Source organism: Balaenoptera musculus, chromosome 10 (genome assembly GCF_009873245.2).
Source record: "Balaenoptera musculus isolate JJ_BM4_2016_0621 chromosome 10, mBalMus1.pri.v3, whole genome shotgun sequence".
In the NCBI taxonomy this organism is placed as follows: Eukaryota; Metazoa; Chordata; class Mammalia; order Artiodactyla; family Balaenopteridae; genus Balaenoptera; species Balaenoptera musculus.
In genome coordinates this window covers 96,648,569-96,664,991 of record NC_045794.1, presented here as the reverse complement: position 1 = coordinate 96,664,991, position 16,423 = coordinate 96,648,569, and the positions used below count along the sequence as shown (strand labels likewise).

The following is a 16,423-nucleotide window of genomic DNA, read 5'->3' as shown; positions in this document are numbered from 1 at the left end:
ATTTCATCACTCCAAAAAGAAATCCCATGCCAATCAATAGTCACTCCCTGTTTCCTCCGAATCCAATCCAGCCCTTGACCACCACTAATCTATTTTCTGCCTCTCTGGGTTTGTCTATAGTACAGATTTCATATAAATGAAATCACACAATATGTGGTCTTTGGTGACTTGGCCAACTTTTTTCTTATCATTCCCCCAATTATTCTGAAATTAATTCCTTCTATATCTTACATAAGTCCAACCTGTTACCTTGCTTACAATGTGTCCCCTTTCTAAAATTTCTTCTCCCCCCAAAGCAATTCCACTCAAGACTTGGAGCTCAATATATGTTTGTTTTTAGACCCTTCTGGTTCAAAAGGCTTTCTTGATTAGCCCAGATCATGTTGATTTGTTCCTTTGAATTACATTTTTTTTAAAGTCAACTATTTCATTTTCATATACACATCTTATAGTTGTGTATAAATGTGATCATACCATACTCTTTCAATAGTTACACACTTTTCCCCCATTTCTTCATTGTTTGAGACCTCACTCCCCTTCCCTCCTTCTACCCACATTAGAACCACCCCCATATTTGTAATTTAGTATGTATCCTTTCCTATTTTTATCAATACTCATATAATCACATACACATATACCTGCATTTAGGGTTTTTTGAGTCACTAGTGTTTTACAAAAATGCGATACCACACAGTCTTGTGTTTATGTTGCCTTTCTAACACAACAATACCTCATAGAAGTCCCTCCCACCAACTCATTTAGCATAGCTTCAACTCATTCTGCTTGATGTCTCCATATTATTTCTTGGGGGAATGTATCATAACTTCCTGATCCATTTCCACACTGGTGGGCATTCATATTATTCATATTGCAGCTTTTTGCTGCAATAATGAACATCTTTGTACTTATATACATAGGGTACTTTTAAATGCCCTATGTACTGTTGCTTTTATTTCTGTGGGATAGTCCCAGGAGAGAAATTAGTGGATCAAAGTCCTTCGAGTTTTCTCAGTACTCACGTTCAGTACATGCAACTCAGCTGTTTATGATTACTTTGGAACTGTCTAGTTGTTTTACCTATGCATAGTTTATCTCTCCAGAAAATTCTGTAGTTGTATCTCGTTAATAATTTTTTATTTAACTTTTATTTACCTACAATAGAAAAATTTACATTTTTATTAACGAAATTGGTAAGAAACAAAAGAGAAAAATAAGAGAGGGCCTTATAGGCCAGTCAAAGCAACAGAGTTGGTCCTAGAAGAGCTCATATCACATTTCTTTCTCTGAGGACTGAGTTGGCTAAAAGTCCCCTAGGGCTCTAGGGCAGAATACCGAACTTTGTACCAGAGCCCAAGAACAGCTTAACTATTTATCTCCCTGATAATTATTCATGTTAAGTCTGCCACTGTTACTCAATATTGGAAATTTCCTAATTTACCCAAGCAGCAAATACTCTTTTCTAAAAGCAGAGGCTGGTTATAATTGGTGGATTATCCAACTTTTCCTTTTTGTCATTTTACTTGGTCCCTATCCTGTGCTTTGCTTTTGGTCATTTCCCAGCTATGGTCCATGTAATAAAACTAAACTTAAAAAATCAATTCATTGTGTTTTTAAAAAAACTTTGGAAATAAGAAGAAAATTCACAATATTAATGATCTTAATTAATCAATGTGTTATCTCTCATTTTCATTAATAACAGAGTATACATATACGTATATTAGGAAGTAACTTCTGAAAAAAAGATAAAAATTATTTAAAAATCAAAGCAGGATTGCAAAACCATCTTTTACGCCCTTCAAAGCATTCCTCGTTGCTGAATCTAATTTCATACAAATGACTATATGAGAAATATTTACTTAAAACACTGACTACATTTTCCCAAGCTTACTAATTGTAAACACTATAGAGTGACCATTAACTATATGCTTCCAAACTTCTGAAATTTCAAGGAACTCTTCGTCACAACAGAAAAATTATCCAAGGAAAAACACACCTTATCAACTGAAGGAGGGAAAAAATGTGTGATAAAGCAATGAACTTCAACCCTAGAGGTAAACCTGGCAGTTGTTATGCCCTTTGATCATAGAACTAACCATTACAGTCAATCTAGCCTGAATTTCTTCAGATAAAACTGTACCTGAATAGACATTCTTGTAACTTTCTCAAATTGTAAAGTATTAAGAAGCAAAGTCAGTATTTTATCATGTGGAGTCAATTAAGGATAGAAGAGCTACTCTAACAAGTTATTTAATCAATCAAATGCCTAGATGCCACAATCTCGACTCTGTAAATAGCAAAGTCTCATAATCAATCCTGAGACTGTGCAGCCAAGAAGAAAAGCTCTTCCAGGACATCTAGGATTGGGCCTCTCAAAAGAATAAGAAAAATGTTCTTCATATTTTATCAGCCAGGCAGAAAACCCAGAGAGGAAAAGTTTTATGAAGACTGAAAATGGATGGAAAGATGCAAGTCTTTGCTACAATCTAGGTATGTATTTTAATTATTTCCTGAAACTAACTAGGTTAGGATTTTAACGCGGCCTGAAGCAGTGTCCTTGAATTCTGTTTAATATTAGGTAGTTTTTATTGTATATAAGGAAGTAGTGCATAAAATGATCTATTACTATGTAGTTGGAAAATGGGGGTAAAGAAAAAGCTAATAAACATTTCCTTTATAAAGTAAAACACAGACCTCTCTGAAAAAATGAAATGACCAAATAAATAATTAAAAAAATACTCTCAATGGATTTTATTTGCAAATACTGAGCAAAACAAGCCAGACAGAAAGGGTCATACTGTATGATTCCACTTACACAAAACTCAAGAAGAGGAAAAACAATCATGTTGATTGAAACTAGAGCAGTGGTTAAGGATGGAGGTGGGGACTGACTAGAAGGGTATGAGGGGACTTTCTGGGGTGACGGAAATGCTCTGTATCTTGAATGGGGTATGGGTTATATTGGTGTATCTTTGTCAAAACTCACTGGATTGCATACTTAAGATCTGCGCAATTCACCTAATGTAAATTTTACCACATTAAAAAAAAAAAAAGCACAGCTGGCCCTCCATATCCATAGGTTCTGCATCTGGGGATTCAACCAACCACAGATCAAAAATATTTGGAAAAAAAATTCCAGAAAGTCACAAAAAGCAAAACTTCAATTTGCTGTGCATGAGCAACTATTTACAAAGCATTTACATTGTATTTGGTATTATAAGTAATCTAGAGATGGTTTATAGTATATGGGAGGATGTGCATGGATTGCAGTCATATACTATGCCATTTTATGTAAGGGACTTGAGCATCTGCAGATTTTGGCATCTGAGAGGGTCCTGGAACCAATCCCCTAAGGATACCAAGGGATGACTATACCACTCTCTAAAGCTGAAATAACTTTTACACCAAGACTTCTCACTGGAATTTCTTCTTACCAAAAATATTATAGCAAAAAAAAGACTTAAAAAAAATTCCCATATAGTATTCTTTGGCATGGGTGTTATGTGCTGTTTTGTGGTTAAGTGTGGACTCAGACTTTTGTTGAGTTGGAATTCTGGCTTAACAACCTACTGAGTGACTTGGGGAGAGCTACCAAACTGTTCTGTGCCTGTGTCCTCATCTGTAAAGTGGAGATAATAATAGCACCCACTTCACAAAGTTGTCAGGAGGATTTAATAAGTTAATTAAATACTTAGAACAGTTAGCACTATATAAATATTAGTTATAATTATTACCACAATAAATAATTTACACTTGAAGAGGTTGTCATCCTGGTAATACAAAGCCAGGTAGGATCTTGAAAGAGTAAAATTTATAGGGATGACCATTATCCCTATCAAAGTAATTATTTACATGAAAGCCCTGAATTATCTAGTTTTCTCACACAATGACAAGAATGAGTTTCGAGTGATTCAGGAGCTTTTTATTATTCAGTTTTTTAGAAGATTCCTGATTCTTTCCTGGGGTAGATTCTTGCTAATCTTTACCTCAGAGAATTTCTTGATATGAATGAGAAATATGTACAAAGGTTAAAGTGAGAAATAGACAAGTCATATATTTTTAATGTACCAGTATTTAAACCACATGAAAATTATTACATTTCAAAATTTTCTTTCTTCTCTCAGTAATAAAAAGAGAAATATTCTATAACTCTGCACTGGATGGCAATTTATGGCATTTCTATAAGCTAGTTATCAGTATAATGGTACCTTGAAATAAGTAGTCAACATCTATCATACATATGGGTTAAATATACATTTATTCACCTATAAACTTATATATGTAAAGACTCCAGTCTTTACTCTGCATTAAAATCTAATTCAGAAGATGAAGATGAGAGGAAATTGTATAATCAATATGAATATATACTATTTTTAAAATTCCATAGGTACAAAGGGAGTGAGAAAAGAAAATACATTACTTCATAAAAACAGGTCGACTTCATGGTGAAATATCTATGGAAAAAGTAGGCCTAAATTTTAAAACTCTAGAATACAAAACTTTAGATTACTACTCTGCTTATCAGGTGAAATCTATAAAATGTGTTTTGAAATGGCCAGATAAATGTGAAGTCATCATTCAGTAAATGTTTGATGGTGGTGATTTAAGAACTGAGTGTTTGGGGATGAGGACACCAGAGAGGCATGGGGAGGGCACACTCTGCTTCAAAACATGGCCTGTGGCTTAAGATCTAGCTTGTCTTCCTAAGTTGGTAGGCATCTCATGCACCCAAGCGGAGTGAGTGAGTACCCATTAGGCCAGTGGTGTGCATCAGAAACACCCAGGGAGCTCTTCAAAATTCACAGTCTAAGCCCTTCCCTTGAGATTCTGATTCAGCAAGTCTATGGGATCCTGGCTTGTATGTATATTTTGAAAAAGCTCACCCAATGGTCTAGGCAGATTCAAACCACTTTCAATTTCTGTCATTTCTTGGACATATATTTTAATCTTTTAAATAGTATAAAAATCTCACTCCATCAAAATAAATCTTTATCTTTTAGATGTTATTAAAGTCAACCATATTTAATAAAACTTAAAACAAACCAAAAAAATACACCCCTTGCTTAAGGCAGAACTACAGCTAAACTATCACTAAACTAAAGATGGATACCTAACTGATTTTAAAACTTTTAAGGGAAGAAAATTTGGGAATTATTATCTATAACCCACTCTAGAACCAACCTTTTCATCATTTTAAATATTATACTTGACAATAACTATACAGTCTCAGCCACTGTTTTGATGATAAGGGACAAAAAAGCATATGGTAAAAGCATTCCCTCAAATTGTGACCCACACAATTTGATTATTTCCCAATGAATCTATTCACTGCTGTAGTTGAAAGAAAACCAAGAAGTGGTTCTGGATACGTCAGACAAGTCATTTTGACAAGCCTAACTCTTTGCATAGCCCTTTCTTAAGCTCCAAACTATATCACATATTCTAAAATTAATTCTGCTTAGGAACATAAAAATGTTAGAAATATAGGTTTTTGGAAATAATGCTCAATTAGGCACTAATTCTTCCTATTTCCTGGAAGGGAGCTGTTTATGGAGCTGAACACCTTGCAATGTCAGGGAACTACGTAAGTGTCTTTCTTATACAGATACTATAAAAAGTAGATTCATGGTTCATAATAGTATATAGCTCAGAATGCCACCTGCCTTCCTATATGGAATCACTTTTCTTCCTGGGTGATAATAAGTGGAGGGCATATTAATGATCGAGGAGGATGAACTGACATTTTCTGTTTCTACAGACATGGTCTTTAACACAGAGATGGCAACGTCATAGAAAGAAGAAATAGTCTACAACGCTCAGATTTCTTTAAGCAAAGGGTAAGTTTTAAAAATCACTAAGAGGACTTGGGGGAGTGAATCTGACTCTTTATATCCATCTAAAGCAGTAGTAAGCACAGCCAGCACAGAACTCCTTTATCTCCCGTGTCATTCTGCTGAATACCTTCCAAGTTACTGTTGCTTCAGGAAACTTGGGTAGGTATGGCCGAAAGAAATCCAGGGAAATTCAAAATTCAGAAGGTGTTGACCCAGTAATTTCACCTCTAAGAATTTTTTTTTTTTGTCTGCGCCACACCTTGCAGGATCTTAGTTCCTTGACCAGGGATTGAACCCAGGCCACCGCAGTGAAAGCACCGAGTCTTAACCACTGGACTGCCACGGAATTCCCACTAAGAATTTATTTTAAGGAAATAGTTGATCAGTATATAGTGTGTATACATGTACACACAATTCTAAATAAGAAATAAGTCTAGAAAGATACATATACTAAAATCTCAATAGTGGTTATCCCTGAATGGTGGGATTATGAGTAATTTTTCTTTAAAAAAATCATGCTTGGGCTTCCCTGGTGGCGCGGTGGTTGAGAGTCTGCCTGCTAGTGCAGGGGACACGGGTTCGAGCCCTGGTCTGGGAGGGTCCCACATGCCGCGGAGCAGCTGGGCCCGTGAGCCACAATTGCTGAGCCTGCGTCTGGAGCCTGTGCTCCGCAGCAAGAGAGGCCACGATGACGTGAGGCCCGCGCACCGCGATGAGGAGTGGACCCCACTTGCTGCAACTGGAGAGAGCCCTCGCACAGAAGCGAAGACCCAACACAGCCTTAAAAATAATAAATAAATAAATAAAAATTAAAAAAAAAAATCATGCTTATCTGTATTCTCTAATTTGTCTATCATATATATGGAACTTGTATAATAATTAGGAAAGGGACTGAGATATTTTCCAAAAGTTTAAAGTACTGGCAAGTATTGGAGAAATATGCCAAACATGAAACCTTTTGGAGCAAACCACATAATAGAAACACACTTTTACACCCCAAACTAACAAACTGACCTTGGCTTTGTAAAAGAGATTTTTTAAAAAGTATTAAATGCCTCTTAATTTTTCTTAATAATTGACTCTTCCTCCACCCCACAATTATTTTAACACTTCTGTAAGTTTTGCTTCTCTACGTGGAGAAAGATAAGTGATTAACACTTTGGATATTGTGTATCTGGTGGTTTCTTTAACACTGATAATTCTCTTTTAAAATTCTATCTACTTCTATCCCTTCTCACTTACCCCAATCCCTATCGTACAGGAGAATAAAAATTATGATAGGTATTCCTTTTCCCCCATAGTTTATATGAACATATGTATATATATGAACTTGTATGTATTTATTTATATTCACTTTTTACGTAGTTAACATGCACATAACACAAATAACAGTCTAGATACAGAGGCCATCATCTTGACAATATGATTACTAGTTTCAAAGCCTGGAAAATGCAGCTCACCATGTAAAAGTATCTCACCACGAGAAATCAGTAATTTTCAAAGCTGGTAAAACTTAGTATTAAATTGAAGCTACAGGTAGGTTGACTGGATGGAGAAATACTTAAATTAATACCAACTGTATTGCTATTAAGCTTACCTTACAGCTTTGAAAAACTCTGATTTCCTGTGTGTTTCAGTGGTGAGCTGCATTTCCTGAGTCTCAGCCGACTTCCCAGCAGGAATTCCAGTCAGATGAAGAATCAGCAAAAGGAAGCCCTCACTGAGAGACACACTGGTATCATTCACTGAGTGGAGACAGTGAAAGAGCAACATATTTCCAAAGGCAGTTTACATTATTAATATATATGCTTACACAGTAAATACAGATTTAACTTCCCATGGCAGAAGCAACAATTAATCTCCCTTGAAAACCTGACTGCTTTTTCTACAAAGCATTTGGTTTTACCCTGCCTACCTCTTTGGGATGATATTCATTCATCATAGTTCATCCCTTAACTGTCTTTTAAAAAAACAAAACAAAACAAAAAACCTTAGGTATGAATTTGAACAACAGTGATGACACATCTTCCAGCAGCAACACTGTAATCTTAAAGCAGAAAAAAAAAATCAGTGAAGTAAACCTCTATCAACTTTTTGCAGCACGTTTATCACTGTTATCACTTCTCAAAGCTGTGACAATCACATCTGGAAATCTTGTGTAACCTATATAAAAATATTTTTCTTAATATTGAAATGAGCATTTAATGCTTTCAAGAAAAATGTTTCCTAAAATGTCTTTAACAGAGTAGTTCACAAGGAATCAATAGTTAGAACACAGTCCTAGACACAATGTTTTAGAAAGTAACAGAACTTTTCTTTAAAAACATCTTGAAATACATACTTTTCACTGATACTTCTGAATTATAAGGCTAATCGTATTTATTGCTCTAGATGGTGCTGTCTATACAGTACTATTAGCCACATGTAGCTGTTTAAATTTAAATTAATTAAAATAAAATTTAAAAAAATTTAGTTCCTCAGTTACACTAGCAACATTTTAAGTGTACAGTAGCCACTTGTGCATAGTGGCTACTGTATTGGACAGCACAGCTCTAGAACATTCCCACTGCTGCAAAAATTCTATTGGATAGCACAGTTCTAGACAAAGCGCCTAAAGAAAGAGACAGTCATTACAGTTAAAAGGCCTTACCTGGTCTGAGGAGGTGTGGGTGTGTGAAGGGGCTGGGCTGGCCTAAGTATCGGTTTGGAATCCTCCTCTCTGGGATGGGCTGCAGGGAGTACCTTCGCTGTGAACATGAGATGCATCCTGAAGGAGAGATAAAGAGGATGAAATGGAACAGTGTATCTAGAAAGTCCCCACAGTATATACACATTTATCTACCTCCAGCAGTAGGATGCTTTAGAAAAATGCAAATTAGTATCTCCTTCAGTATTTATATGGCCCTTCCTTTGGGCCAGCCAGAGCCTGTGTTGGGCCTTAGGGATACAGAAATAAGATTATCTTTACCTTTAGTGACTTTAGTCTACTGGAATATAATAGAGGTATATATACAGACAATATGATTAACATATGAATAGGAGCTATGGGAACAGAAGAAAGACAACAAACAAAAGCAGGGGAGGGGGTAGGAAGTATTTCACTGAGCTATGTTATGCTGTGTCCTAAAATTCAGAAAAAAGAGAATTAACATTTTTATTGAGAATATGTGAAGTTTGAGAAAATATGCACATCCTATCTCATTTAATCTTGGAATGTTAGAGCTAGTGAAATAATGTCTGAAAAATGCTTAATCATATTTAGCCCATAAGAAGCAATATTATTAGCATTGATTCAGCAAGATTTATTAAGTGTGTGATTGGCACATGCTGGGAAAGACACAAGAATAACACAAGACTATTTGTCCTGGTCTGCAAAGAACATACAGTCTAGTGGAGGTGAGACAGAGTAGTAATACTACATGGTGAGCGCAGTGGTGGATTCATACACAAGGTTTCTGAGAGCACAAAAACTAACACAACGCTGTGGGACGGGTACAATGACGATAGGACACAGTGCTCTGGGGAACAGAGAAGAACACAAAAGGCGCTTGTGTGGGACTGCAGAAGTAGGTGATGCCTACTCTGAGTAGGAATTAGTCAAGTGCAAGTGACAAGGGGAGCTGAAGGTATCATGAATGAGATTATGAAAGGGAAGGCATAGAAAGCACCACATTCACATGTGCGCATGCGTGCGTATAGAGGGAAAAGGGATAGAAAGAGAATTTCAGGTCGGTGCTGCTGCTGCTGGGAGAGGAAAAGATCAGCAAGGTAAGGATCAGACCGTTGAAGGCTTTGTACGCCAAACTAAGGAATTCGATTTTTAACTGTTACGTGAGGCAGGCATTATCATCGCCTTTTTTTTTTTACAAATAAGGAATCAGACTCAGAGAAGTAATTTGTGCAATATTACACAGTTAGTACTAGGGAAGCTGGGATTCAAACTCAGTTTTATTTAACTTCAAAATCTTTGCTCTTATCCCTCCACTCTGCCACTCAGTAAGTCTTCTCTGCTAAATCCCAACAATACAATTAGTTCCGTACAATCTCCCTGTGAACATACAATCACTACAACAGCAAAACGTGGTAAGTCTGGATCAAGTTAAAGGTTTTAGTAGGGATTATAAAGTATGAATGACAGCGTATGCATTTGGAGGGTTAAGAAGTCTTAAACATTAACTTTGAATTAAATTTACAGAGGGTTATTGAGAAAAATTATAGCTTCTTGTATGATTAAAAAGACAGAGAAAATGGTACAGGTTTCCAGGCAGTATGAAAATACAGTTAAGAATAGTGGGGGATTCCCTGGTGGCGCAGTGGTTAAGAATTCGCCTGCCAGTGCAGGGGACATGGGTTCGAGCCCTGGCCTGGGAAGATCCCACATGCCGTGGAGCAACTGAGCCCGTGCGCCACAACTACTGAGCCTGTGCTCTAGAGCCTGCGAGCCACAACTACTGAAGCCCGCACGCCTAGAGCCCGTGCTCCGCAACAAGAGAAGCCACCACAATGAGAAGCCGGCTCACTGCAAGGAAGAGTAGCCCCCGCTCGCCGCAGCTAGAGAAAGCCCGCGCCCAGCAACAAAGATCCAACTCAGCCAAAAATAAATAAATAAATTTTAAAAAAACAACAAAAAAAACTTAAAAAAAAAAAGAATAGTGGAAAATGAGAAAAAGGACAAAATATTAAACAAGTATTTCCTGGAATCTGTCTTTAGAAAATGTACAGAATACATATTAAGGAATATGCCCAGTCTACATAGGTTGAAAGCTTAACAAAGATGAGGCAAGCAATTTACAAAAATACAGAGAAACTTGCTAAGTGACACCACAGGGAAGCAATCAACAAAGTCCAGACTGTGACAGACACTACCAGACAAACTCAGCTTTTTCCACATAAAGTCCAAGGCAGGTAGGGGTGGTAAGATATGGAAGGGGGAATCTATAGATTAAGAAAGCCTTAAAAGACATTATCAACCAACTGTAATATGTGAACCTTAACTGGATCCCGATTCAAGCAACAAACTGTAAAACAAATACATTATTACACTTACGAGATCACTGGAAATTGGAAGTGATTGCATATTTGATGGCATTATGGAAGTAACATTTGTTTTAACGTGTGATAATGGTGTTGTGATTATGTTAAAAAGGAAGAAGCTTATCTTTTAGAGATATAAATTGAAATATTTACAGATGAAGTGATATGATCTCAGGTTTGTCTCAAAATAATATGGGGGTGAGGTGGATTGCGGAGAGGATGAATAGAGATTTGAATGAAACAAGACTGGCCATGAGTTGATAATTATTGAAACTGGGTGATGGGTACATCAGAGTTCATTATACTACTCTACTTGTGTATATGTTTGAAATTTTCCATAATAAAAAAGTTGAAAAAAAAAGAAAGAAGAAGCGACCATAGAGAAAAATGAAGGAAATAAGTATGCACTCCGGAAGGCAATCTAAGACAAAGAATTAAAGGCAGCATGGTATAGCAGAAAAAAGTGCTAGTTCTAGTTTAGTTCTACTATCTACGTGATCTTGGCATGTTACATAACTCCTCTGCACTTATTTCTTCACCTGTGAAATAAAGCCATTAGGTAGTGGCTTTCAAATTTTTAAAACCAAGACCCACAGTAAGAAATATATTTTACACAGTAACCTAGTATAAACAGACATATATACGTATAATGTACATAGAAATTTCACTAAATACTATTCTTTCTGTGACTGTTATTTTTGCTGCCCTATTCCATTAAAAATAAGCTTGCCTCAGTGCACTAAAATGATTTTATTACTGCAATGTCTTGAATGGTGGCCCCCAGAAGATACGTCCACATCCTAATCTCCAGAACCTGTGACTGTTAATTTGGAAAAAGGGTTTTTGCAGATGTAATTAAGGAACTTGAGATGAACGGATCATCCTGCATTATCTGGGTTGATCCTAAATCCAATGACATGTGTCCTTGTAAGAGAAATGCACAGGGAGGATTGAGACAGAAGAGGAGGAAGCAATGTAACCATGGAGGCAGAAACAGGAGAGACGTGGCCACAAGCCAAGGAATATGTATAGCCACCAGAAGCTGGAAGGTGGGAAGAACGGATTCTCTCCTGGTGCCCCTGGAAGGAGTGTAGCCCTGCTGACACATGATCTTGGGCTTCTGGCCTCTAGAACTGTGAGACAATACATTTCTGTTGTTTTAAGCAGACATGTTCGTGGTAATTTGTTATGGTAGCCTCAGGACTGATACAATGACTTACTAAGGTTGAAATAAATATGTCAAGTGCTTGAATATTTTTTCATAGTTCACAAATTCTTCATTTTTTCAAACCAAAACATGGAACAACTGAGAAGTAAGTTATTAAAGCTCAGTAACCCAGAGGTCATATTATGCAAGGGGCATGCTGTGGCCATAAACAACAGGTCCCACTGGTTTATAAGGCACTGTTTGAGGCTTCCAGGAAAATACAGGGGAAACAGTCCAGAGGGTTAAGGATGGTCTGGTATGACTCTGGACTAGCTCTGTTTGGAAGGTCTAGTCCCTACCCCAATCCCATAACACCATAATGCAGCCCTCCCTGACATAAGCTTGTAACTCTGCTTGCCATATAATCAGTATCCTAATATCTCCTAGCAGTGGTCCATGGTAATAACATTGTCTTCAATGTAAAAATGTGCCTATCTGCAGTCACTGCCTCTACCACCATCACCAGCAGAGCCTAAGCTGAGAGGAAACCACGGTTCTCACTACCCCAAGCACCCCTTTCCAACCATCTGTTACAACATGGTGGATTACTATGAAGTTCTAGAATTGCAGAGATATACTTCACCTGAGGACATTAAAAAGGCTTATTGAAAAGTGGCACTTAAATGGCACCCTGATAAAAATCCAGAAAATAAAGAAGAAGCCGAGAGAAAATTCAAAGAAGTAGCTGAGGCATATGAGGTATTATCAAATGATGAAAAACAGGACATTTATGATAATATGGCAAAGAAGGATTAAATGGTGGAGGCAGAAGTCATTTTGATGATTCTTCTGAGTATGGCTTCACATTCCATAAGCCAGATGATGTCTTTAAGAAATTTTTCGTAAAAGGGACCCATTATCATTTCATTTCTTTACAGACTTGCTTGAAGACCTTTTAAATAATCCAAAAACTCCTATGGAAGCAGAAACAGAGGTGAAAGATCCTTTTTCTCTACATCCAGTGAATATCCAGCTTTCGAGATTTTCTTCATATGATACAGGATATATACCATGTGGTTCACTGGGCCATGAGGGCCTTAATTCATTCTCTTCCCTGACATTTGACAACAGTGGGATGGGCAACTACATATCTGTTACAACTTCAGGTAAAATTGTTAATGGCAGAAATACCAATACAAAGAGAATTATTGAGAATGATCAAGAAAGAGACGAAGACGATGGTGAGTTTAAGTCCTTTCTTTTAAATGGTATGGCAGATGGAGAGAGCTTTGCTGAGGAATGCAATTGGAGAAGATGGTCATTCAACAATTATTCACCAAAGTCCTGCGGCCCCAAACATGTATCTCAATATACTTTTGCAACTGGAATCCCTCTATTTTCTCAGCAGGATTCAAAGAAGGTGGTAAGCTTTGTGCAGTGGCAGTATCATAGCCAATGAGGTTTATCCGAGGCGCAATTATTGCTAATTGAAAACTTTTCCCAAAGAAGGTGGTAAGAGGAAAAAAAAGAAGAATAAAGAGGTACAGAAGAAGAAGTCAACTAAAAGGAATCATTAAATTGACTCTTTAGACACATTATGTTCATATAACATTTGAACACAACTCTTTATGTGTTTCTTTTTTTTAAATTTAATTTTATTTATATTTTTATACAGCAGGTTCTTATTAGTTATCCATTTTATACATATTAGTGTATATATGTCAATCCAATTCATCACACCATCTTTGTGTGTTTCTGTTAGAGTTTTGCAGATAATATTTGTTTAATACCACACTAAGATTATGTTTTTAACGTATTTAGCAGGACTGTAAACATCTGATGAGTGGCTGTTTGGATTAGGTATGTTAGAAAAAGATGAATTTGTGGTAACAGTGATATTAAGAATTTAGAACAGCAAAGCTTAATGAGTTTTGAAATTTTAGCTAAGGTAGCCAGGAAAAAGATCTAAATGAAATGAAGGAGTTAGCCATGTGGATATTTGGTCAAAGAAGATTCCAGGCAGCAGGACTAGCAAGTGAAATGTCCCTAAAGCAGACTGTGTAAGGTGTGTTTGAGGAACATGGAGATCAGTGTGGCCAGTTATGAGAGCAAGTAGATGAAGTAAGAAAGGTAACAGAAGACCAGATTATGCAGGGACTGCTAGATCACAGTATGAACTATGTTATAATTGTCAGACAGGAAGCCAATGGAGGCTTTGAGCAGAAGACTGACATAATCTGACATACTTAAACAGGCCTACGCTGGTTGCTGTCATTAAAAACAGAGTCTAAGTAAGCAGGGGTAAAAGCAGGGAAATGCAGGCTACTGCCACAATCCAGGCCAGAGACTGCAGTAGCTTGGCCAGGGTGGTGGAGGCGGTGGTGGTAAAGAGAGATCAGACTCTGGATATATTCTAAAGGTAGGGCCAAACGGAATTTGCTGACAGACTGGATGTGGGGTATGACAGAAGTCAGGATTTTTGGCCTTAGCAACTGAAAGAAGAGAAGTGCCATTAATCTGAGATAGGCCCGGAGGTGTTAAATTTTGGATGTGCTACATTCAAGGTACCCGAATTTATTAAGCAACAAAAAAAGAATTTCCTATGTTGACTTGCATCCTGCATGTTCCCTGTCATTGAATTCTTCCTTTTTTTTAAACAAAAAGATCTGATTGATCATATTAATCTTTTATCTTAGAAATATAATTACTATAAATTTTAATGTGACTAAAAGATGGGAGCAAATAATCTAGTAGCACTTAAAACCCAATCACCTTTCGAAAAACATAGTTCAGTGATATACAGCAATGCAACAAATTTGGAAACCAGAAAAAATTCTAGGATCTACTATTTTTAAATGACTGCTAGAATAAAGTGTGAGCTCTTGTTTTGTTTGATTTTTAGTTGGTAGGTGGGTGGGAAGGAAAGTTCATTTATTCTACAGGAGAGACTGGGGACAATTAGCATTTAATGCTTATTTGCAGAAAATAAAATCATAAAAGCTCAGAGTACTTTAAATGCTACTTATATAAAATGTGACATTTAGTAGAATTTCTTTGTTACACATATGGGACTAATCAGACTTAGAAAAAAATGCAATTTTTCAACAAAAGCAAAAACCAGTGTCTCTGAAAATTTGAGAATGTAATAACATGCCCGCTGGTCATTTTTTATTTTATTCTTAACAGATAACTAAAAATTCAGATTTAATCTTATTCAATAGCTTAAAATTATTCGTTTCCTACTGCCTAGAGGAAAAAGCTCAATGTTGCTTAACATAATATACAAGGCACTCCACGAGCCAGCCACCAGCTTTCTTCCCAACTTGACTTTCTATCATGTGTCTTCTTACACATCTCATGCTTGAGCCCAACTTTTCCCAAACTGTGTTCAAAGGGATACCAGTTCAAGACTCACCAGAGAAAAAGGGCTCCATGGTCAAATACATTTTGCAAATTAATGCCAAAGACATTTCCCTCTTAGAGACTTGGAAATAGTCTATTATGAGCACTATAAAATGCAGCATTCCCCATACTTATTTGACCACAGAACCCTTTTGGTGTAACAGCTATTAACATGCCCAGCAACATATTTCAAAAAAGCTCCAGGCTTATTAATGATGCAAAGCTTTGTACCAGTCATTCTGCTTCAGAGTTCTGGGCCTTTGCATTTATTCTCTGCCAGGATGGCTCCATCACTCTAGTTGGCTTGGTAAATTCAAGCCTTCTTTCAAGTCTCAACTCTCCTAACCTTTGACGTCACGCCCACGTTTCCTCTTTGCCCCTCTCTGCCCCCAGAAAATATCAACCCTTTTTCCTTCTCCCCACAAGTATGTTACATTACAATTACTTGCTTTTTTGTCCGTCTCGCATGATGGCAGAAACTTTTTTTGTGTGCTTAGTTCTCCTATGTGGTGCTCAATTAATGTTAATAGAATTAACTGCAAACAGGCTTTTAAAAATTATTTGCTACTTATTCTTTAATATTTTCAATATTTCCCTTCCTCATCTCACACTTATATTTAAATGATCCAGTCTTTTAAAATATAAAACTTACTTATGCATCATTAATGCTTTATTTTGCTTTTTCTCAAATGACTAGGTGTTAATAACTATATCACAACTAATGAAATCACACTCTCAATTAGCCAAAGCATTTTCACTTTAGGAATGCATGACTTTCGTAGAATAGGAAGTTACCTATGGTACTCAACACCCTGTTCCCAAAGCCTTCCTAAGGAAAAGCAACCAAGAGCACCACAGAATTCCAAGTTCTATTTATGAACATCTAAAGTTGGTGGAATTTTCAAATTCTAAAACTTCATAAAATCCCAGAATAACATACTTACAACCCATTATTGCCTTTCTTGAGCTCCCATGTCACTTGAGTCAAGACTCTATTACCATCCTTTGC

General features: G+C 36.7%; 2 protein-coding genes and 1 pseudogene across 2 annotated transcripts in view; 2 read left to right on the top strand and 1 right to left on the bottom strand.

Annotated features, from left to right (window-relative positions):
* The window catches only part of XPNPEP3 (X-prolyl aminopeptidase 3), a 58,621-nt gene that overhangs the window by 40,214 nt on the left and 1,984 nt on the right, over positions 1 to 16,423 (bottom strand). Inside the window, exon 2 of the mRNA XM_036864810.1 lies at positions 8,482 to 8,598. Within this exon, the coding sequence (XP_036720705.1) occupies positions 8,482 to 8,598 (117 nt within the window). The remainder of the gene's footprint in view (positions 1 to 8,481; positions 8,599 to 16,423) is intronic.
* DNAJB7 (DnaJ heat shock protein family (Hsp40) member B7) lies at positions 12,610 to 13,589 on the top strand. The gene is given in 7 exon segments (XM_036865808.1): positions 12,610 to 12,805; positions 12,808 to 12,900; positions 12,903 to 12,977; positions 12,980 to 13,052; positions 13,054 to 13,388; positions 13,391 to 13,432; positions 13,522 to 13,589. Coding segments are annotated over 7 exon segments (882 nt in total).
* Positions 13,439 to 13,521, top strand: LOC118902931 (annotated as a pseudogene).